At 35.7% G+C, this 24,898-nt stretch overlaps 1 protein-coding gene across 2 annotated transcripts in view; it reads left to right on the top strand.

Moving 5' to 3' along the window:
• Window positions 1-24,898, top strand: part of CDKAL1 (CDKAL1 threonylcarbamoyladenosine tRNA methylthiotransferase) — a 438,076-nt gene that overhangs the window by 291,675 nt on the left and 121,503 nt on the right. For both annotated transcript variants that reach the window (XM_080578147.1, XM_080578148.1), the window contains one exon: window positions 2,659-2,804. In XM_080578147.1, the coding sequence (XP_080434273.1) occupies window positions 2,659-2,804 (146 nt within the window). The remainder of the gene's footprint in view (window positions 1-2,658; window positions 2,805-24,898) is intronic.

A 24,898-nucleotide genomic window follows, 5' to 3' on the forward strand; every position in this document is an offset into this window, starting at 1 on the left:
TGATACCAGTGCTCTTCTAGCTACACGTGCAGAGCACAGCACTGTATGGGCTGCTGCATGGGAAGTTAACTCCATCCCAGCCAGACTCCGTACACCTTGACATACCTTGCCAGATTTAATTCCAAATGGACCTTGGCATTCTTCATCACATCCCTGCATATTCTGACAGTGTTCCTATATTCCTCCCAATTGGCCTGTCCCTTTTTCCACATGTTGTATACTTCCTTCTCCTATTTGAGTTTTGCCAGGAGCTCCTTGCTCATCCGTGTAGATCTCCTGCCCCCTTTGCTTGCCTTCTTGCTCACATGGATACATTGATCCCAAGTTTGGGCAAAGTGATGTTTGAATATTGACCAGCTCTTCTGGATCCCCCTTCCTTATAGGGTCCTAACCCATGGGATTCTTCCAAGTAGGTCCCTGAAGAGGCCAAAGTTTGCTCTCCTAAAGTCCAGGGTCACAATCCTACATTTTGCATTGCTTCCTCCACGCAAAGTCCTGAACTCCCCCCATCTCATGGTCACTGCAGCCAAGGCTGCCCGCAACCTTCACATCTCCAACCAGCCCTTCTTGGTTTGTTAATACAGGGTCCAGCAGCACACCTCTCCTCATTGGATCCTCCACTACCTGTGTCAAGAAATTATTGTCAGTGCTCTGCAGGAACCTCCTGGACTGTTTGTGCCTAGCTGAGTGGTCCTCCCAGCAGATATCAGGGGGCTTGAAGTCCCCCGTGAGAACCTGGGCTTGTGATTGTGAGGCTACTTCCAGTGGTCTATAGAAGGCTTCATCTACTTACTCTTCATGTGATCTGTAGCAGTTATCCACAACAGTATCAGCCTGCCCTTTAATCCTTACCCATAAGCATTCAACTTCATCCACCCCAAGGCAGAGCTCCATTCATTCCAGTTGCTCTTTCACATAAAGAGCAACTCCACCTCGCCTTCCAGGCCTGTCTTATCTAAAAAGCGTGTAGCCCTCCATGACAGCATTGCCGTCACGCAAGCTATCCCACCATGTTTCTGTAATTGCAATGAGATCATAACCTTGTGACCACACACAGATCTCCAATTCTTCCTGTTGATTTCCCATGCTACGTGCATTGTTATACAAGCATTTCAGGGAGGTCAGTGAGCCTACAGGTTTCCCAGAAGGGGTGCAAGGGGATCCTCCATAGCTGTGTCCTGCAGTCACTTCCCTGGCTGCGTGCACCTGCTGGAGGCATCCCGACTTGAGACCCTTTTTTCTGCCTACCCCATCCCTGTAACTCTCCACTTCCACTGTCTTTCCTAGTTTAAAGCCCTCTTTACCAGGTTGCCTTCCTGTTAGCAAATCGGTGCTTTTAAGAGGCAGATAACTGAAAGTGAAAAGTCAGGAGAGTGCTAACTTCTTCGAACGAGCTAGGCCAACCTTGTATAAATACTGAGAGAAAATCTAGACGCATGACTACTATGGCTGATTAATGGCCTGGAAAGAATTTGTAAATAGTTGCAATTTAACAACTAAACCTGACAGCAGTATTTGTTGTCAAACAGAATATGTATGCTGTCAAAGAAAGGTGAAGTAGTCTGAGTGAGCCTGGCTGGAGCATGCGCAATGCATATGGCAGAAGAGTGGGAAGTGCAGCACTCAACCCCAGGCCATGTCCTATATACTTTAACTGTGCAGGAAAAAAGTGAAAGCCTTCAGTGAAAACCTGCTTGTTGTGTGTGTAATATGTTTTTTGTCCAAGTTCACTTTTTTGTTTGTTTTGTTTTGTGTTTCCAGGGGAAAGATTAACAGGCTATATTTTACCATATTGCTTACTGTCTAGATGCTGTTTTGTCTCCATTTTAAAAATACTTAAGCCTTCTTACTAGTCTTTATGTCCTTAGTTATGGAGATAGTAAAAATGAAAGAAACATTAGCACCGCATTCTGTTCCCCATCTTATGTTCCATCACCATGCCAAGTGGCAGTCTGGGGTTTGGTCTGGCTTTGATTATGAGCTTTTTTGGCATTCTCTGTTACCCTTACTTTGTTTTCTTTCTGTCCTTTTGTACCTGTAGATAATGTATAACATCCCCTGCCTCTTTTCAAGCCATTACTGTGCTTTTAGCAGTCCACTGCTTAGTTCTATCCATTTTATAACCAACTGCCTTTAATCTCTGGAGTCTGTAATAACACAGTTAAGAGATTTCAGACTAGTATTGGAGCAGTCTTGCAAATGATCAGATATACTTTAATTAGCAAATTGCCAACTAAGGATATTCCAATTAGAGACATTCATATATTGGCATCTGAGAACTCTTTTGACTCTGACAGGAAAGCAGCTAACCCTTGCCATCTGATGAAATTGAAAACAGCCACTGTCTGAAAGCACTGATTTTCACAATAATTTCTAAACTTCTAAAGTTTTCTTTTAAATGGATAGCTAGTACTACTTACGGAATGTCAGGCCTATCTCAAAGGAAATGAAATCCCATAGCTTTCTTCTTTCTTTAAAAACAAAATTGTTTCCATATATTTTCATATGTCCCTACTCTCTCAACTGGGCTGCTGTAACTCAGTGTTATTTGGGTTTCAGAAGTCTTACTAATGATATGTACCACATATGAATTTAAAGGAGATTTGTGTATTGGTTTCATAGTCCTTTTTTTTTTTTTCCTTTTTGAATAACTCATAGGAAATGGCAAAGATTCTCAATCATCCAAGAGTGTATGCTTTTCTGCACATACCGGTCCAGTCAGCCTCTGACAGTGTGCTCATGGACATGAAAAGAGAATACTGTGTGGCAGACTTCAAACGAGTAGTGGATTTCCTTAAAGAAAAGTAAGTCTATTAATATTTGAGGAAAATAATAGTGGTTTGGGGTTTGTTGGTTGGTTTTTTTGTTTGTTTATGTGTTTTTTTTTCAATGTCAAGAACATGTGGCTGAAAACACAATAACTTGCAACTTCTTCATTAAGGTATTAAAAAAGAATGAACTTCTTTAAGCTTTCAAAGTCTTTTTTGTATGATCCTTGATGTGGTTTGACCCTTTGCTTGAGATTTTATAAGCGTCTTAAATCTCTGCATGACATGCTTTTAATTTGTCGATATATTCCTAATCTTTTTCAAATAATACATTCTTATATTATTTTTATACTTAAACACTATATATAGACTGCTTGAAGTTAAAATTGGTGAAGTCTTCTTTAATGTAGCTTTTGAACATTGTATGCTTTGTGTTACGGAGATTATCCAGCTCCAGCTAATATAAATGGGTATTTTTTTTAAATAAACGATATTTTACGTCCTTTGGCTGGTGTACATTTACACTGATAAAGCAATACTATCATCCTGCTTATGGAATGGATGATATATAGGATAATTTTAAAATTGTTTTCCTTAAGAACAGTTAATTGTGAGAAGTAAAAGTATATATCATAATGTTGTATTTATGCTGACCTGAACACAATAGTTACATTTACATGCAAAGGTGTAACCACAAGTACTAATTTAATATCCAATGAAGTCTTCTTAGCTTTTAAAATTAAATATTGACATATTTCTGTGTGTATTACTGTGCCAATTGTCATAAAAACATCTGTCTGGAGAATGAATTCAGTTATCTTCTTTGGCTACTTTCTCTCAATCTTATTTTTTTTATGTTTCTTTTAATGAATTAAGAGGGGGAATTTAATTCAAAGGGATACCTTTGACTCTAAAATTACATTAAAATATTGGATATTAAAACAAAAGCAAACAGTTTCTCATAATCATTTTTATAGTCGATTTTTCATGATTACTCAAAAATCCAGCAGTCTAGGCATGTAAAATGTCATGCAAGAGTTGCATGGGAATTGTGAAATGTAAGAAAGAAAAGCAAACTACAACGGAATAGAGTCTATCTGCAAATTTTTTTTGTCGTTTATAGTATGTTCATGTTCATGTTGTGTATAGTATGTTCATTTACAGCAGTGGATTGAAATGGAGCTGATTATGAAAATACAGGTTCACTATTTATTATCTTTGTTGTCATTATATGTTGATCTGACATTAATTTTCCACCCTAAACAATGCACGTGAATTCTTGATATTTTCATGTGGCTTTGGGTCAATTTTACTTTTTAATTAACAGCTATATTGTATTCCCACGTATCTTAGAACTCGGTCAGTTTATGTCTTAGTTGACTTGAAGCTGATTCATTAATCTCTTCAGTAGTTCTAACATTGGCAGCTATTATCATAACAGCAGCTGGATTTTCGATAACCTATTATAGCTGGCACATGTTGGGGCATATGGGAATTTATTATATCATTCAGCTCTTGCACAGAGAAAAGCGTGAATTAGTTAATACCCAAATTTAAAACAGCTGGTCATTGAATATAAAGTAATCTATGAGATACATCTTTTCCACAGGCTTTTCATAGTAAATTTTACAAGGAAAAGATAATTGTCTTGATGTCTTGTTTTTGAATAATAATAAACTTTATTTATCCTGCTTACTAAGAAACTACCATATTATCTAGTAGGTCCTGTTAGAAAACAGTCTCTGAATGCTAAAATGGAAAATTCTTTATACCATATGGCAGTAGGATGAGGAAGCTATGCAGGACAGAGAAAACGTTTTGGATATTTGAACATGTGCACATCTGTAAAACTAATTTTTTTTTTCTTTTGCACTTAAGAGCCTAGTGTCTTCATTAGTAGTCTCTCCTTCTATGGCAGCAGCCAGCTATTGCATTCCATGTAGATATTCCCATAAAGGTCTGAGAGCAAAGATTGCCAGGACTTAAAATTGCTGCAGACAACTCCAGAGCCTAGAGCCAAAATAGCTAAAATTAAATATGTGTTTGAACTACTTTAATAGCCAAAAGGGATTATTTCCATCTTCCATTTATCAAATAGGAAAAATAAAACAAAAGTAGAACACCCTATATCTCCTTTTCATATTCCTGGGGTCATAAAGTCATCTTAGAAATTTCCTACAGGAAATATGCAGGGTCTTATCAGTATATTCCAAATGGCACCTTCATCTCTAAAATGTGACATCTACCGTGATAGTATCTTCACTTAAATTTATATTAAACCAATAATCCCATAGGCTGACCTGCTGAAGAAGTAAAGTCACACACCAAAGAATAATACGGTTATCAGTTAAGTGCTTAATAACTTGATTTCAGACGTCTGAGCAAATAAGCATGAAATACAGGAAGTAAAAATGAAGGGAAGAAAGAAAAAAATGAACCATATGATCTCTTTGGTTTTTGAATACCAAAGATATTAGGGACTCCTGAATCTTTCTTTTCCCCATCAGACCAATGAAATACTCTGGGAGGTTTTTTTCTCCCAGAAAAATAGTAAAATGTTTTCCTTCCTCTGGACAGCCAAGAATTGATTGCAGAGGTATCTCCTTCTGAAGATGGGGATTTGTTCATATCCCAATGAGTACAGAATGCTTTATAGAGAAGCTAGAGTTCTCAAAAACAATTTTTTGCATTAAAACTCACTTTTTAAAAGAATGGAGTATTCTAGACCCTCTGAAATTGTGATACTAGGCATCACTTTTTTTCCTCCCTTTGAGGACTCTTTCCTCAGGCAGAAACCCTAGAAGTGTACTTTAAAAACAAAAACTGATATTCCATTGCAGTCATTTGATATGCAGTACTTTGTATTTAGAGACCCTCTGCCCAGCCAGGTGACAACATTTTTGGTTTAGTATCCAGATGGATAACAAATTCTGGTTTGAAATTCAAACCCATCAGACTGAAAAGCTGTACTAGAGAAGGCTTGTTTTGTACTCAGAAATGAGTTCTTTGATATTTTGCTGTCCTTTTTGCACTTAAATTTCTGCAAATTCTAACGTTCAGGAAAATGCTGTTGTCTAGTTGATAGGTCGGTAGCTGACCTAAAGATTTAATATCCATATATACATTTTATTAATGAAAAAGTCATTTGTAAACTATTCTAGAGAGAAACAGCATAAAAGAAATGAGGATTTGCTGATAAATTTAGAAGGTAGTCCTGTACAACTTGTGCTTCGATGAGGGTCCTTGCAGTTATTCTTATATATTTTTTGGTCACTACCTGTGGATGTGGAGGGACTACTCTCAAAACTGACTGATACGGAGGAGGAGATATTCATTTGGATGAGATATTAATTTCAATATGTTTGCATAAAAAGGAACATTAGAAGCTGCTGCTTAATAAACTTAATCCAGAGCCCAATTTAGTCTTATATCGGAAATTCTTTTAATTGCAGGTTCATTTTTTCAAAACGTGAGTTGTCTTTCTTTTTCAAGTGGTCTGAACTTCCGAGATTCTGCATAAATTATATTTCAGAAAGATGGTGGTTTTAGTTACAAAAACAGCAAGACTGATTTAATTATCTCAAAATTTTGAAACTTAATCCCCTGAAATTTACTTTTGCTCATAAAGGCAAACAATTGGAGTATATTTCAGTTAAAGAACCTGAATGTCATATTCTGTAATTACTCAAATATTCAGAGACAATGTGAATATATACCCATTAAAAAATCCTTAGACTGGTAATGTGTTCTCAAATTTCTTGTTTGCAGTTGACCATACTGCATTCTTTTACCTTTCTGGTTTGTAAAGCAATTGTGATGTTGATCAAAGCCTTTATTAATCTTTCCCTATTACTGCCCCTTCGTAAGACAATAGGATAGTAAACCCAACATCTAGACAAATGAGAGGGGGAGGGTGGAGAATGGGATAGGGAAATTTAGAGTCAGGCTGAAATGCTCTGTCTGTATTTTTGGAAGTAGCATGAAGCTGAGGAAAAGCTTTTTGCCTCCCAAGTTTTTAGTGTGCGTCTGTGCGTGTCTTATGAGATGGAAGCATAACATGAATTGTGGGTGGCTGCTGCTGTTCACTCGGGATTGTCTCATAATTCATGCTGGAAATACGTGCGCTTTCCAATATAATCAGCAAACTTGGGCTGCCAGAGGGGAGAGTCAAGGCCCTGTCAGGCTAAAAGTTCTCTTCTTTTTTGCACCTTCTACTCTTAAAATCAGAGCACTACTAGCAAACCTGTTCTAGCCTCAGTAACTTTCAGTGGTAATGAAGAATTGATTTTTTTCAGCATATGCAGACGAACAATTACATGCAGTTGGAGAAAGAAAGTAAAGGACTAATAGTAAATGAGTGCAGTGGAAAATAAATTGAAATTTTGGAAAGTGATTAATCACTTCAATGTAAACTAGAATCTTAGTTGCCCGGCAAATAATGGATTATTGCTGGAGGTGTCTGAAGAAACTTAATGTCCAAAATGAGAGGAGATGTTACCTAGTCCTTAGAGACAACTGGCTTCAGGGATGCTCCCTGCTTCCCTGTTCCTTTACAAGGAGTTAAGCCAACTAAAGGCAGCTTCAGCAGCTTTCTAGGCCACCTCTTAATCCTTTTTTTAAAGGATTTTAAGGGATTCAGCAGTGACTGTCTCATGTCTCTCTTGGTCTTCCCTGAGCTCCGTCTGTTCTGTTGCAGTGGCAGCCAGGTGAGGTGGCACCTCCTTTTGCACAGACACGACAGTCTGCTCAAGGGCAGAATAGTGTGGCTAGGAGTGGTCTCAGCTACCGTCTCTTCCCAGTCATGCTGAATGTCTGCTAGTTGTAGGTTTTCCAGCAGTATCTGTATGTCTGCATCAAACTTTTCATAGTCTGCTTTCTTGACTAATATGATAAACTTTTTAATCTAATTTTCTCAAATATAATTTAAATCCAGTATGTTTCGGTATGGCTTCCTTTTTTTTTTTTTTCTTTCAATTTTTTTTTTTTCTTTCCAAGCAATTTCAAATGCAATAATCTTCTGTTGTGACCTTGTTCTCATTCTGGTCATAGTGACAGATGCCAGAAAAGCTTATGTGGGCAATCTGGACATTTATCATGGTCTCTTTTTGTATTTCTTATGTAACTGTGTATTTTTTATGTAAATGTGTATCTTACTGTCTGGAAGTCTTCTGCATGAAAACTTTTGTATTTTCTAATAGCTCATTTTTGACTGATACAACAAAAGAGGAAGAAAAATCTTCCCAAAAGCTTGTTTCTAAATACTATTACTTGGATGATCAAGAAAATTCTGAACACTGTGAATAATTTGTTATTCACAAGTTTATAAGCTCCTAAATATTATTAAGTCCATATTGAAAGATAAACAGCTAAATGAGCTGTCATCAAATTTGCAACTATTCCAGACATCCTGCTGCTTAGAAGCTATCCCAGGCCTTGTGGCAGTGGTAGTAGTGTCTTTAGCACATTATCCTGACAGTTATTGAAACTAGAGTTTGAAAACGACCGCTAGGGTCATTTAAAAATACATAAATAACCAAATACCATTCTTAGGTACATTTTTCCACTCACTTAAAAAATGCAGACAATTATAAAACATACTACAACATCCCTTACTTTAGCAGCATGAATGTGTTTTGTTTTCTTCTTGAAAATTAACTCTTGATTCTCAGAGAGAGAATTCGTAGAGCTCATTTTGCAGATGTGCTAATCGTGGACCTAACAAACCATGAGAAGTCTTTCAGATATAGGCCTTTTTAGTGAGTTTTAGTACATTTGTTCTGTCAGTCTACCTACTGCAAATACAGATGTCATCTGTTTAAAATCCTTATAACATTTTCTGCTGAGAAAATGCTGAATGTATTTTGTACTTATCTGTATATTTACACCTCATTTTCTAGACTCTTCACTCTCTTTTGTCTACAGTTGAAGTCTGAACTAATCACTTCATCCAATATCTCTCTTCTTATTTCAAATGAATTGTGTTTATAAAACTGTTAAATTAGCACTAAAAAGTAGAACTTTTTTTTTTTTTTTTCCACCAGATGCACACAAAAGTAGATTTATCTTTGTGTCTAGACTGGAACCTAGTGATCAGTGGGTCTACAAGGGGCTACAAATTTGAGGGACTACAAGTCTGAGGGACTACAAGTTCCTTTCACCACAGAATCCTTAGGTCTCTTGAAAGTTAAGTTTGTGCTTCTACAAAGCAAGTTGCTAAATTTATAAGTCTCCTTTCCTTGCATTTGATTATGAAGATTTCAAAGATGTTGAACACCTGCAGATCCATTAATTTCATGAAGATATTTTGAATATTTAGTGCTTAACTGCCTAGACTGAAAAACTACATATTTCATAGATAGTGACTGGGGGAGAGACAAACATAAGGCATTCTAGGATATTCTTGTATTATAACATTACTCCAACTAAACTGAATGTCATTTCAGGAGGGCAGTCTTTCAATCTGGGCTTGCACAGCACTTCTTTGCTTTTTTTCTTATCTAATGCTACTGCATCTTTATTTTCTAGCAAGGAGATATACTGAGGATGTTTTCTGAAGGGGGAATGGGAGGAGGGAAGAAAGATTGCTTACAGATATCAGTATCTTCTGAATCTCTTATCTTCACTGTTCTTCAGATTGTTTAATCAGATTTCAGCTAGCTCATGGAGAGAGAATGAAAATAGGTAAGCAAGAGCTCTTGCTGCCACAGTTTGATTAGATCTGTTGCCTCTCTAGAAATTGCTAGTTACCATTTTATAGCATCGTCTTTCATGCCAAATATTGGATATTGGAGGATATTGGAGTTTGGGCTGTAGACTTTTAATTATTCTGCTGTCCGTATGTCAGGATGGCAATGGCCAGAAGTGCATGGGTTTTGTTCTACTTTTGGTGTTCTTACGCCTTGTAACTTGTTACTATTGAACCCTTTCTGTAATACTACTGAGGGAAAGCATCGTTTGCTAGAATGTGAACTGTAAGTTCCAGCTGAAGCTGTGGTAAAGTGGAAATTGCTTTAGACTTATTCTGTTTATTATGTGTAGAACTTTATTATAGGCACATCAGAAAAAAAAATGCTGAAAACAAGTTAGTTGTAGCTCATCTTTATTGAACAATACAAATGTTTGTCGAATTCACTTTACAGCCTTCACTTTCTTACATGGGTGTATAAATAAGAAAATTATTAAATTCCCTGGCTGTATGACTGGAAAAAAATATAACCTCATCTACATTAATTCTAGCTTGAGAGAAGCCCTGAAAACATACAAGGCATAGCAAAAGTTTTTATGACAGTGATCACTAGAAAATAAGTTTTTCTTTTCTGAGAATCGTGAACAATAACAAAAGCTATTTACCTTGAAATAGTGTGACTATAAAGTGACTCCATTCTGCAGGCACTATTTTCTGTCTTATTACACAAGATGCTATTTACTCTAAAGAGTATAGAAATAATACTCTAAAGAATATAGAAATAATGGTGTAATGTTTCTCTGAAGTCTAAAGGGTGTTCTCATAAAACTGTTACTTAGTTTTTTCTTAGTTATGTACCCACGAGAAGAGTAATTGGGAGAAAAGTCTGTTTAGTGTTTTTACGCTAGATTTTAATTAATGTAAAAGACAAATTTTTCATTGCCATAAATTATTCTTTTTATCGTAAATAATTGATGATACACTGTTATGCTCATCTTTGTGCTTATTTCTTCCTTCCAATTGTTTCTCAGAACTAAATGAATTCTGTTTTAAATGAGATTGTAAAATGCATGGAACTAGGACTGTTCTATAAAGAATCGGATTAACAGTCGACGTGGAAGAGTTTAGGCCATACATGTAGTATGGGCATAACTAGCTAGGGGTAGTACAAAAGTGAGAAATACAGAACTGGGGTTAAAAATCTCTTTGAGATGTATGGTAAAATAATGATAAAAGCCTATAAGGGTATCTCTTTGACAGTTCGCAATGCTCGTTTTTCAGAAGCTGTCTTTCTTAAAGCGGATTATATAGCTTTTTTGAGATGGAGACTTGGAGTTCTTATGCATGTCATGATAACTGTCCTCTTTGTAATAAAACATTATTTGTTTTCTGTGTACGCATATGCTACAGCTACAGTATAGTACCCAAATTCACAGTAAGAGTGTTGGCTGCAATCCCCATTTTCCTGTGTCTTGCTTTGTTACTGTTACATCTGCCAGACTGTTGTTCGTGTCCTGATTGCGCTTAGCCTGCAGACATCCTCACACAAATCCTGAAGTTCAAATTGAGTCGTGCAATGTGAGGTTAACATAAAATAATTCTAAGTTACAGACTACTCTGATGATCAGATGGCACTAAACATAACTTGAACCTATTTATTTTTTCAAAGGGCACAGTCTAGAAAACTGATTTCAAGATTTCTATATGCTCCATAATTTTTGATATGAAGTCTATTCAGCATCTGTAGCAATTCAGTTCTTCATGCTCTCCTATTTAAGCAGAATGTGCGTAACACTTGTGTTTTACAGAATTTTCTTCTTAGTAATACAATTTCTGTTTTTTTTCTGGAGGTAGAGAAACACAACGAGAGTGGTTTTTTTTTCTGCCTCTCCTGTTACCATTCCGCTCTGATACATACACACAGAAACTGTGGTGTGAAGCCTGGGAAATAAAAGTGCAGGCATAATGGGCACACAGTGCATTCACACTCCACATGCTTTTATGTCACGACACTGTAATGTTCTGCTTTGGCCGAAGTTTGGAAGAATAATTTTTGGAATGGTTTCTGAAGAAAGAAGATATGACCTCTTTTTAAATGTAAAAAAAAATATGTAGTCTTACTATTATAAGATTTGTCATAGAAGCTGGCTTACATTTTTACTAAGCATAATCAACAAAGTTGTTGGGAATGCTACTTTCTTTATGTTCTAATGGCTAAGCTTTCCTTTTTCTGAGCTGTCTTATCTGCAGTTTTCTTCTGCAAAACCCTAGTGGGTATATTCTTAGATGATACAGTAGGAATAAGTAATGTGCATCAAATTCCCAGTTTCTTAAGTGTAGCAAGATGGTATCTTTTCTTTTTCTTCCTTCCCTTGAGAGCACGTGAATGTGGGTTTTTGAAAGCAATGGTATAATATCAGTAGCGAGGTTAAAAGGAAGGAATTGCAATCATCACTCAATATTAGAAATGAGTATTCTTAAAACATCTATTTAATAATTATGTGTGCTTTTTTTTTTTTAATGGTTATTGTGGTACTGTATTACTCTAGTATTGAAAAAACAAACAAACAAACAAACAAAAACAAACTGAAACCATTTCTTGTTTTTTTCTGTATAAATATTGTCATTGTGTTTCAACCTCAGGGTCAGAAGTTAGAATGGAATTGGGGTGGTCTACTTGTTTGTTAAAACAATGATTTTAATTCATGTTTGCTTAAAAACAGATTAATTTAACATATAATTCTTAGTTTTAATTTGCTCTTGAGTTTTTAAGCATATCCAAATGTATGTTAAGATACTTTAGTGTTTGTTTTGTTACCCTATTTGTACATATACAAGTCCAGGATGCATCATGTGTACAGCTTGGACTGTTCAGATGTGCAAATTCTGATGATGATATAAAATACATTTGATACATTAAAAATATGTGTTTATTAATTTGCATGTGTACCTTTTTGATTTTCATGTAATACTAAGTAATAAATGAATTTTGTAAGCCATGTTATTTTGATCATGTAGAGCAATACCACACAAAAAGATTTTTGATGAAGGTGGTAGTTGGCAAGCTGATAAATACTGACTGAAGTTACACATGGCAAGTTTCTTTCAGCATTTAAAAGAATGATGGAAGAAATAAAGAATACAATACTTCTGTATCTGGTCAGTACCTTTGATGGTTATTTTCTTTACCTCTAAAATGCTTAAATGAAGAAAATTATTAAGTGTAAACATGTAAAAGCCATTAAACCTCTTTAGAAGTATAGTTCTACAACTGAAACGTTGCGTGCAAGAGACACAATTCTGCTACAGGGAAATTCTCTTTATGGAGACTGTGGACTGTGATACAGACTACCTAGGGGAAGCTCAATTTTGTATTCACATGTATCTTATTGGTCTATAAATTGTATCTACCGTTCATGAGTTTATGATTCACCTCTTTATAAAGATGATAAATTTGTAGTTATAAACTTCTTATTGCATGGCAAAGTAATCACAAACCCTACATTTTAAGAGGTTGGTGCATTAGAGTAGTGGCTGGAGCAGATGAAGATTTATTTTCCACAACTGAATTGCTTATCTCTTGCACTTAAATTTTTTTTCATCCCTATATTTTGCTTTTCATTGTAATGTAGAGCTCTCATTTTGTTTAGTAGGAGAGATAGCCACAATACAGCTATTAAATGACTATACAGCAGGAAGACAATGCTACAAATGTGGCAGTATGTAAATGTACAAGGAACAGTGTAAGTTCATCTTAATCCACTTACTAGAAAATAGTGATTCAGATGCAAGTTTAAGCTGGAAAATAGGTTTTTGTTTCCAAATACTTTATGCATAAGAGAATACAAAAACAGAGCATCTACATTTCTTCTTAAATCTGGAGAAAATATTTATTGGCAAAACCCAGGGGTCATAGAAATTAATTGTCTTCTGGCTTGCTGTGCCAGATACCTCGCTGCTTGGCCTTCAAAAGAGCCATGAGGCTTAGCAGGAGAGACTGTGCTCCTGAGGTGAGACAGCCCGTCCGTTCAGACTTGCAGCCAGCTCTGGGGTGAGAACTGTTGGACATTACTAACCCCAGCAGATTTGAATCATTGTCCTGTGAAAAGCTTCGTGTAGCAGAAAATACTGATTTCTCTGAAATATTTAATCTCCACTGCAGGAATTTCGCTGAGTAAAATTTCAGCAAAAGCATTTGACAACCTTCAACTCCTTTACAGAAGGAAAGGAGTAAACACCACGTCTGAGAAATGGGTTATGCGGTCATTTGTAGCTCTGCAGCTGACTGTGTACACGCGTGTGTCCCACAGCAGCTAGTCACTGTTGGTCTTTAGCCCTACTGCTCGGTGAGAAGGTAGAGAACGACTGTGTGTTGGTGACTGCTGGTTCCTGAGAGTCTGCAGAGGGCAAGCGAGCCCATCAGCTCAGGTTTGAACAACGGACTGGCAGGGTTTCTCTGCAGGGCTGGGATGGCTGCTCCCACACTGTTGACTTAAGTTTTTGGGAGCATTTGACTCACATACGCAATCCTGAAAGTTGCTACAGCAGCCAGCTGAACTCTGAATCGTGTCCAGCAAACTGTTTTTCCATGTAGCGTATCCTCTTGGACCTCCCCCACCTCCATGTACCTGGAAACACTGGATTATGACATGGAGTGCTTATAGAACCAGGCTTCTGTTTCATTTCACTTGTGTCGGTCACTTATTAGGTACCCACGTACTTTCTGGTAGAGGGAATGTATAAAACTTCCAAGGGAAATAAAATGTTTATTTTGCTTAGGTTAGTTATTTGAGCGATTGTTGGCATTGATCATAACATTTTAACAGCTGAAGAAAATATAGCAGTGGAGATTCCTCTTTTTTAATGGTATGATGCTTTAAAATATTTGTTATTTCAAAACCAGAGCAAGCAGATAGAGTTTCTGCTAAATATCCTTTTAATCTTTGCTTCCTTGCTGTTTCCTTACCTATTTGATGTCTTCATTTAAATGTTTCTTGTACTACTAGGCTGTACCCACTTCAGTGTGTTGTATTTTACAGTCAGCTAAGAATGATGGCTTGGCATCACTACTGTGTTAGTAACACAGTACTAGCCACTGGATTCTGCATACGAATTTGAGTTTGAAGCTTAGTTTCACAGCAGTTTATTATTATGTATGTATGTGATAAGTAGAATGAAAATCCGAAGGAAAATTGGAATTTAAATACACCAAATCAAAGTGGAAAACACAGATTTTTTTAATTTTTATTTTTTTTGTGGCTGAGTTTAGCAAGTACAATAGATTTGGCTTAATTTTATGTCAGTCTATTACATGGACAGAGTGGGTGCAGCAGTGAGCTCTAACTTAAGTGCTGTGGGAGAGAAGTTCTCTGTAACCAGTATAGATACCGACAGAAATACATTTAAAACCATTTGTAGAAGAAGCACTGTAGGGTAGTGAACTAAACTTTTTTTTTTTTTTCTATCTATTACCTATATAATTCAATCGTTTTCTAGCCCTAATTTGCAGAGCAGTGTTTCATAGTGCAGAAAACTATTTCAGCATACATCTGGTGTAAGCGAAGGCAAGTGTCTGTGAGTAATTGCCTTTCCTAATCAGTATTGGTCACACATGCCATGGAACAGGGAAGTAAAACTTAAAATATCGAATTTTAATTTAATTATTTTATTTTATTATAATTTTACTTGTCTGTTTTCTTTATACATTTTAAAGTGCCCCCATGCATGCTGGGATAGCATTTTCCTTTAGCTTTTATGTGAGGGCCTACGTAAGTATGTGCATATACCTGGGAGAGTGTTGGGAGCCAAGGCTTTTGTCTCAGTGCTGCAGAAGATAATGTTAACCTTGTATGCCACAGGTGTATGCCTATGACCTCTGGACAGTTAACATTAATTTAGCAATTAAGAGGTAGCAATTGTGCTTCCCCTCATTTTTAGCACAAAAGATGAAAGCAAATGACAAGCTGTGTTACTGCCACTTGTTTGGATTATGTCTTTTAGCTCCTTATGATAGTAAATGACCAACAAATCCTTGTTAAACTCCTGAACGAAACTAGTATGAGATTTGTTGGTATTTTTTGAATGTTAACTTTCAAGCATTTTGAGAAATTTAACTGGTTTTGAATCTTTTATAAATGATTGTTAGCCACTCTCAGCACACACTATCCAAACAGAATATAGATTAAGCTTTACTGTTTAATTTTCCATATGTTTTCTCTGTCCTAATAAGCAGGACAATCCTAAATCTGAATACAAGCAGATTTAGAAACAAAATTGTTGTTCCATTCATTATCTATCTGAATCTGCTCTAAAAATGGGAAGAGGTTGTACTTACCAGCTAATTAGTGTTCTAACAAATTTCTGTATATTAGATTTAGTTTGTAACTTTCTGCAGGGTGACTATGTATCAATAATGACAGAAAAAAATGGGGTTATGGGCATAAAAACAATTCATAAAAGTTGAAGCAGTTCCAACACTACATGTTCATAATAAAAATAAGAAATACAGATGTATGGAAAATGTTGAGAGAACTTTACACATGTGGCTTAATTCAAAATCCAGTGGACACTGTAAACAAAAGCTTTCACGGATCATGTAATTTTATTGTATCTGGATTTTCGTGCGTTTGTCTTTCCAGATCACTATAGATTTATGACATAGCACATGTCCTTTCTGCAGAAAAAAAAAAAAAAAAAAGTTCTTATTGCCGTTTATCACAACCTGCTTTGCACTTTGGTGAACAGGACAGCTAGTGACTTTCCAGAGTATTTCAGAGTGCTGTACAAAGAGAGTGTATGAGTGTCTGTTTTTTATGTCATCAGATCTGATATAAGGTTGGACTGATGGTTGTGTTAAGACTTGCATTCCTGACTGGTTCATGTCTCAAATATTCAATGGATTTACATGGTGTAATGAATCATAAAATGTTTTTGTCCTATTGGCTTCCTAAGATTACTTAGTCATACATTTTTACAGAATGCAAGATTATTTGATTTTTTTTTTTGAAGGCTTTCATCATTTTGAGAATAGCAGAAGCTGAAGTCTGCCTTTTAACACGTTTTCCCAAAATACAGCCTTTACTTGACAGTATTAAAGTGAAGTACAGTAATTATCACATTAAGTGAGATAATCTTTTCATGTTTTCATTAATAATGCAAATAAACATTTTTTTCCCCTGGAAAATGTTCAGCTAATTTGGTAGAACAAAACATTGGTTCATTGATTTAACTAAATATACATTCGAGCTCTGACTATGTTTATGCAAGAACACTGGCTGGAGATTTTTTGTTATAGTTTTTTTATTGTGGCATTTGTAGGGGCTGCTACAAACCTCCCATCTTTTGAATAAAGTTTGCACAGAAATTAAATGTTCTATCACTTTCTCTTGGCTTGTAGTTAAGTTAGTGCATCCTGCTTGTTAACTCTCTCACAAAAGCTTGTTTCACATTCACTTCAAACCCTCTTCTAATACTTTGATAAATTCTTTATTTTTTCAAGATCTTGTATGAGGTTTGTCCTCTAACATGCTGGAGTTTTTTTTTCTTCTAAACAAGAATGTAATTTCTGATGCAGCATAGATTTCCATTTTCTGGTGGACATTCCTTTATAACTAAAGAAACTGCCTTTATTTTCTGAGAGAATAACACACTGTATATAAGTATCCTTTCTTTCTGATGATTGAAACTAGGTCAGAAACTCACAATGACATCTTCGGGAGTATTTACATCCTGAATTTAGTGTGATTTTTGTTGGTGGTGATGGTGGGTTTTGTCAAAGAAATCACTTTCAGTCCACGCTCTCAAGTACTCCAGTGACATTAGCTCCGCAGAAAGCCAAATTTGAGGTCTTTGGTAAGGAACAACCCCCAGCTGTAGGAGTTTCTCTTCTCCTTATGCAGTCTCTACCAAGTTACCGAGACTTGAAAAAGACCCAAATAACAAAAAACTGTTTTATCTATGGGAAATGGTATCTTTGCAAGTTTGATAGATACTCATGGCCCATGATACTGAGATCCCGTTATTAGACACTATAGGCTGCCATGGGTAATGCAAAGTGAGTCTTTCACCTAAGGAAGTTTGTTCTGCAATTATTAGTCATGATTCTGGTTACACCAGTAAATAATTTCTGAAGATATTCAGCTTTTTTTTTTTTTCTACTTAAAAGTGTCTGTACCTCTCACCCACATAAAATGTGTTCTTATAATGCTGTTACATAGATGTGGCTTTACATTAGTTGATGGATATTCTCTGGATAACAGATGAATGCTCATTTCTGCTTTTCACTTAATCCTTAAATTTCTCTTTTGCCAGATTTTTAATCAGTAATTATTTTTTTCTGATCACTGCCCAGGAATTGATGTCTATGATTATATGGTGAGATAAAATTTCTCCAAGATACAACTTGCTTCCTCCTCAATGATCCTAATTTTCTGCTTCCCTTAGATCCCCTTTTACACCGTATTTTCTGTTTTTCTTAAAGTAGGAAGGCTGTGTCCATGCTAGTCCTGCCAGGTTAAATTAAGGCACTTGATTTCAGCTTGAGAATTTAAGTGTTTGCACCAATGTTGTGAGTAGTCCATCTTCCTGCCTAGGGATTCTTCATGTCTCATGCATAGCCAAAAAGATGCAGTTGTGCTTGAGAGGCACACAACAGACTTCCCAGGTTCTTTAACTGATTCCCAAAGGCCATCTTATTTGCGTGATTTGATAAAATTGATTTTAGTGATGTAGTCTGAATGCATACACTCCTGTTTCCACTGAATTGGCTCAATTCCATGTTTGTATTCTGCTCTCTTTTCATCATAGTATGCATATTTTATAAAATTATTTGTTACATTTTAGCAAACTGTAATGAGGAGACATCATAGTAACAATTACATTCCAACTGGTCTTTGGCTCATAAAATTAAGTGTATGTAACAACCTCATTCCATTCTTTTGAAATATTTTGGGGGTCTTTTGGTGTTGGTTTAGTTTAATTTTGCAGCTTAAGCCTGCTCCAAAAGTAACAAGTAAGTGAAAGTGTTGTCGGCACCTCTTCTGGGGAGGATTTGGTCACTCCTAATATGATTCTCAGATTAAAATGTTGGGAACCTCAAACATGGGATTTGCTTCATCTCCATCAGTCTCACTAACTATGCACTTTCTCCCTGTGTCTATCATTATCTTTTTAGTAATAGAATTTCCCATTTTTTTCTTTATCAGAACTATTAAGACTTTATATTCTCGTCTGAGAACATCACTTACATCCTCTTATAATTGTTTCTCAAGGTTTTCTATTCTGTTCTATCTATTGTACAAAATTTCATTATTTTTTTAATTGCTTTTTTCTTGACTGTTATCAACTCTTTGGGGATTTCCTAATATTATTTTTATTATATTTATTATATTATTTTCCTCAGTATAAGACTGAAGCCAATTCTTGAGCAGATGCATTGCTCCATGATGATTCTCATTTCCTTTTCAACAGTATTCATCCTGCCTAATGTTCTAACTGTGGGAGTTCCAAAGACTCTGTTTGGGTTTTATGATTTCATGTATCAGGACTTCCTTTCTTACCATCACTTTTCAAGACACAAGAAAATCTCTTTCTCTTAGTCTTCAGATATCACTGTTGTGCTTTGAATCAAGGTGGTATACCCCACAGATAGTTACCCTTTCTCTTAATGGATTGCAACATACTCATATATCAGAAAATACATATGTCCTTAGATGTGATGAAATTCATCTCCTTCCACTGCTATTAAATTTACCTTGAAACTTATTCCCTAAATACAATTTCCATACATCATCTCTTCTAATTGTAATGTTTTAGTCATACCAAAGAGCTTTAGTGGCATAATTGGAGTGTTGTCATATCTTTGAATACTTTATAAATCATATTTTTGTCTTTGATTTTTCTTCAGTGTTAACAATATATTGTTGATTCTGTAGCAATTCTTTTTGCATTTGATTGTAGATTTGTTCACTGGTAGATCAAAGCAGGTAACTGCTAACATCAGATTTCCGTAATCATTTCTCCACAGTGTGAGTTTGCTAACTTTAAACAATTTATTTTCCAGCTATCCTGTTTCTTTAAATGTGGTAGTGTGTTTAAATTGTGTCTGTTTCTCTGCAGAATAGTAGACATCTAGCACACATAAGCCCAAAATATTTCACTTGCTCACCTTCCAGTCTTCTGTTTGAATAGCTGAGATGGCTTGATTTGTCTTTTCCATGCTTCTGATTTTTATTTATTTATTTGAGTTTATGAATAACTTTGCTTTTCATGGGACAAAAGCTAGTAAACTCGTATCTGCCCTGATGTTGACATGCCCTATTCCTCTTAAATTTGTCTGAAATGTTTTGGGTTGTCCAATTTCTGAGCCTGCTTTTAGGCAGCAAGATTACTGCTTAAATAACTTTGAGAGTTTGGCTATGAACAACCTATCCGAGTAAGAGTCTCTCAAAAAAAGACCCCTGAACCTATAAAAAGTTACAAGTCGTTTATTTTATTTAAAGATTTAAACATAACAAAATATATTGTTGTCCTGGTAACTACAATGTAAACCATGCTATCTTTAATTCTAAGGCATCTTCAACTCAATGAAGCATTGAAAGTGAGGCAGTTCACTCAACTGAACAGAGAGAAATTGGTCAAAGCATCCCTGCGGCAACAGTGTCTATTAAATTTGTATTGTTTTAACTTTAATTCATTTAGTACATATCACTGACAAATTAACCATCTCCATTTCCAGTACCATCTTTTTCTCTTCCTGAATTTGCTAAGAAGTCTTTAGTAATCACTCCTTATGATGTCCTGTATGTGCATTTTTGAGTGTTTACTTAGAAGTGTTCTTCAAAACCATTCAGGGAATGAATGTATCAATAACTTACACCGATGACTTACAATTCTAGACAAAGAAACTGTTTGGAAAGCATTAAGAAGAAAAAGTGCTTGAGAACTTGGTTATCTGAGGCCATCTTTCTAAAATGCAAACCAGCGTATTTTGAATCTGTTTTCCTGGTGATTTTGCTTTTTCTACCCAAGCGTCCTCAACTTCATAGCATATTAAGCCCATCACACCATTTGGACAATGAAGCCACAATATTTTGCTCAAAATTATGTTTTATTAACTGATAAATAAGTTAATAGTTTACTGACATGTGCCATCCGTATGTAATTAAGGAAGTCTTCTAGAGTCTGAACTTCCCTGCTGTTTGAGTGTACCTGATAACAAAAAAAGATACTTCTCATAGTCATTCTGCTACCTTTTCTAGTCTCAGTAGACTTTATTTCCTAGATCTCAGTAGCCTATTTTTCAGTTTTTCAAGTGTGTTTTCCATGTTCTATTCACACAAAAAAAGACTCTATCCATTTCAAAAGAACTTGGATGAGTGTTCAACCACCCAGTTGACCCCTTTTACTGCAGACCTGTTGAGAACCATCAATTGTAAGAACTTCCTATTTTATTTGGTTTGAAGCTATATACTCTAGCTTCTACAGCAAACACTGGAAAATACCACATGCTGTGGTATCTATTTTAATTAGTTAATTAATTAATTTTTACTTTTTTTTTTTTACATTTGAAAAAACTTAATTGGAGTCTTCAATTATGCATGCTTCATTTCCTATACTTATCTTTGTACTTGCTGCTTTCAAAAATTCATTAATTTATAACCATTAATGTGATTTCATGGTATTTTATTGTGAACAGATACATAAAGCAATACCAAAAATATCGTTGTCTCTGGTCTGGACTTAGAATTCTAACTACCACTTTTGTAGTTTATCTCCGTTATTCTTTTCCATTTCTTCGCACCTTCCTTTGTATTCCTTTCTCCATTTTCTCTTTTGTTCAAATGAGCAGCTACTTTGGATGACTGGCAACATCATTTTACCTAAATATTCTGTTTGCAGGGCTCCTAAATACTGCACAAAAATATAAAGTAAATGGATCTCAAATGCTTGTAAACCTAATCTGTTCTTGTGTTGAAACAAATATGTTATTTAGAAACTGCCTACAAAAATAAAACCGATTTAACACTAGTTTCATCTTGATATCAATCGTTTTCACCCAAGGTGTCAACAAATAGAATACCCTGGTTTCTGTTAAACTATCTAAATGAGGAACAACCTTTGGTGACATTTTCTCAACTTGGAAAATTTAATAACATTTTGTATTTCTAGTTTGGAGGTTGTAGAAGATGTGGTGATGCCAAACTATTCAGCTCACGTGTTTGAAGACAGCTGACATCAAGATATGTTATATCCCATTGATTGATGCTGTATGCCAGCAACAAAAACAGGAACAAGTAGCAGGAGACCTTTTGGAAGGTGAAAGCACCTTTCTTCTTAGGAAAGAATTAAACAAAGGTCTTCTGAGCTTAATGACATATTGATCAAGACTAATAATCTTATTCATGCAGTTGGCAAACCCAGGTTAGTCAACTGCCTTGACGGATGGTGAAGAGGAGGTTTTTTTCTTCTTTGTCTAGCAGCTAGAGTCTAAGCCTCCAGGCTACTCAGAAGCTTGAAACTCAAGCTGCTAGTTTGAGGTAAAATCCAAGTTCATTTGCATTAGCCAGTCTTGATGTAGGACACGCTGTCTTTCTTCATTGTAGCCACCATAGCATGCATAGCATGGAAATAAAGGTCTCTCATCTATGTTGAGGAAGACAGTTCTCAAAAGGGAAGGATTACTTTACTGCTTCCTCTCATGCCTCCCAGCCGTCTTGGAGAAGTTTTATGCTGTTTCCTGCAGATACTGCACCAGTGTTTCTGAAACTGATCAGATGGCCTTGTTTCAAGCACGCAGGTGCATCAGGAAAACTGTAATATCACCTAGCTTCAAGATCTGTTTTGGTATTTTACAGCTAAATTACAACAACTGTTTTGAGGAAATTTTCTATTTCTACTTCTATTGTAAAATATTTTTTTTGAAAAAAAGTCTAAGGAATATCAATGTGTTGAACTCTCTAGAACTTGCATATAAAAACATTTTTATTGTTATTATCTTAGATTGTCTTGCTGATTTAGAGTGTGACCCAGCAAACAAGCTCTAACAAAAAGAAAATATTTTTACGTAATTGCTGTTATGTTCATCCACCTTAAGTACAATTTTAAGAAATTGCTACAGTTTTACCTTTCTCCCTCTTAATCGCCATAAGTGAAAATTTAAAACAATTTCCGCTATATCTTATGTTAGTGAAAATTCTTTTTATTTCTTACATGTTCTTTTCTTATTCTTCCAACTGGTTTATTGAACTGTGTTTGCTAATAAAGTTTGATATTATCGAATTTCAAAAAAATCACAGCATGCTATCAGAGCATATCATGAATGAGATAAGATAGTGGTCTGTGGACAGTGTTTATTGTGTACTATCACTCCAGTGATACCCATTAACTTAGTTCTTTCAGTATATCATTCCAGTTATTTTTTGCATGAATGAATAATTCTTTGCACAGGCTTACTTTGGACAATTTGCTTCATAGCTTCTTTAAACTACTTGTTACAAGGTAAATTCTCTGTGATTCAAGTTATATTGTATTTTGTTGATTGGAAACATAATTTACATTATCTTATCACACTTTCATTAGTAAAGCACACTGGATTTCTTTGAAGTTAAACTCATGGGTTTTGACTTAATGAGGAAATAGCATTGTATCCGAGTCTGAAATGTTATCTCAGAAAATTTAATTCCAAAGCTATATGCAGTTGTGTTTCGAGCACATTGTGATGCTCATGTCACACTTGATTCTGAAATTTTAAGACCAAATTGTTGCCTTTGCCAAAGTAGCATGGAGAAAAACTGGAAAATGTTGAGTTTACATTACAGAAGAAAGGTGAAGGGGGTATATATGTGGGATTTTGAACCAAATGCTACACTGACACATAGTACTGAGAAATGTATTTTTTATTGTACAAATTAGTATTTTATGCTGCTCACAGAAGTAGTAATTCCCTATACAACCGTTTTCCATATGGTCATATGCAAATACTGCTTTTTAAGGAAGAAAAAGTGTTAGAGCAGTGATAGTTAAAAAAAAAAAAAAAAAAAAAGTCGATCTACCAGATCTTCATTGTTACATAGCCATAAATCTCAAGTCTATCCAGAAACATTGCCCCCCTACATTCTCTATGTAGATGTTAGTCCTGAAAGCTAACTGGGGCACCAGTATTAACTTTGTAGCTACAAACATTGCTATTCAAAATAGTTTATCCAAAGTTCTGTTCTGATACTTTTCTATTCTTTCCTTAATTTCAAAATATTTCCTCTCAAATATCATATAAACTTTATACACCACTAGCATTTGTTCCCACATTTAGACACTTGAAGCCTGTTGTCTTCAGAGGTAGTAATGCCCTACACTTGTAAGTGGATGATAGCAGCTCTGAAAATCAGACCACTAGCATTTGTGGATGCCCCATCCCTGGAGGCATTCAAGGCCAGGCTGGATGTGGCTCTGGGCAGCCTGCTCTTGTGGTGGGCAACCCTGCCCAGAGCAGGGGGGTTGAAACTAGATGATCTTTAAGGTCCTTTTCAACCCAGGCGATTCTATGATTCTGTGATGCTGACTCTGAAAATTTAATAGATAACAATGCACAGCAGCAACTGCCTGGTGTAAAACTGCTGTGTTTTTTAGTTACAGTAAGAGTGCATAAATTGTGTTTTAAATTTCTTTGGCTAGCATTCAGGAAAACTGCTAACAGCTGTTAAAACCTTGCCCAGGCCAGCCATCCGGTCTATCTCTCTCTCTTAAATCTGTGGTTCTGATATTTAATTTTAACAACACATTTTCTAAGTACTTTCTTGCTAAGTATGTAGCACATAAGCAGCTGTGTTTTCGGTGATGGCCTGGTGTGGTATAAGTTATATTCATTGGGTACTTTAAAAATGGAGTGAAGATTGTATTAAATTTAGCAAATATTGTGTGTGTGTTGTTAACTGCTCTTCCCTTCACAACCTTGATCCTTCCCATGTAGATATTTGCAAGTGGAAAACATTTCATGTGATGATTTCTCACAAAGTAATAGGGGAAAAAAATAAAGCCAAATTGTTTTTGTAGCTTGTGATGTGAGAGAATTGTCTCACTAAATCTGTCAGCTGTTTTGGGTAACTCTTTTGAGCTGAGTATGTTTTCCTCAAAATCGGCTTTGCTTCAATGTTTGTCTTGCCAGAAGCCATTCTTCTGTGTTTCCCTGTGCTGCAGTAGTTCTTAATATAAATGATCTTGAACCAAAATCTTGGAATAAAACATCTGGCCCAATGGCAATTTTAATTCTTAATTTTCTTCCTTTGTCCATTGGTGATTCTGATTCAAATGAAGATCTTAAATTCCCTGTTAAAGTCTTCCAAGTTGTTATACTACTACTCCATCGATGAATTCTGTTCTCCCCACCCCATGTTGCTGACTTTGGCCTGTCTTTGAAACCTGCTTGACCTTTCTGTTGCCAATTCTCAGT

This window comes from Anser brachyrhynchus (genome assembly GCF_964034855.1).
Source record: "Anser brachyrhynchus genome assembly, chromosome: 2".
NCBI classification, from domain to species: domain Eukaryota; kingdom Metazoa; phylum Chordata; class Aves; order Anseriformes; family Anatidae; genus Anser; species Anser brachyrhynchus.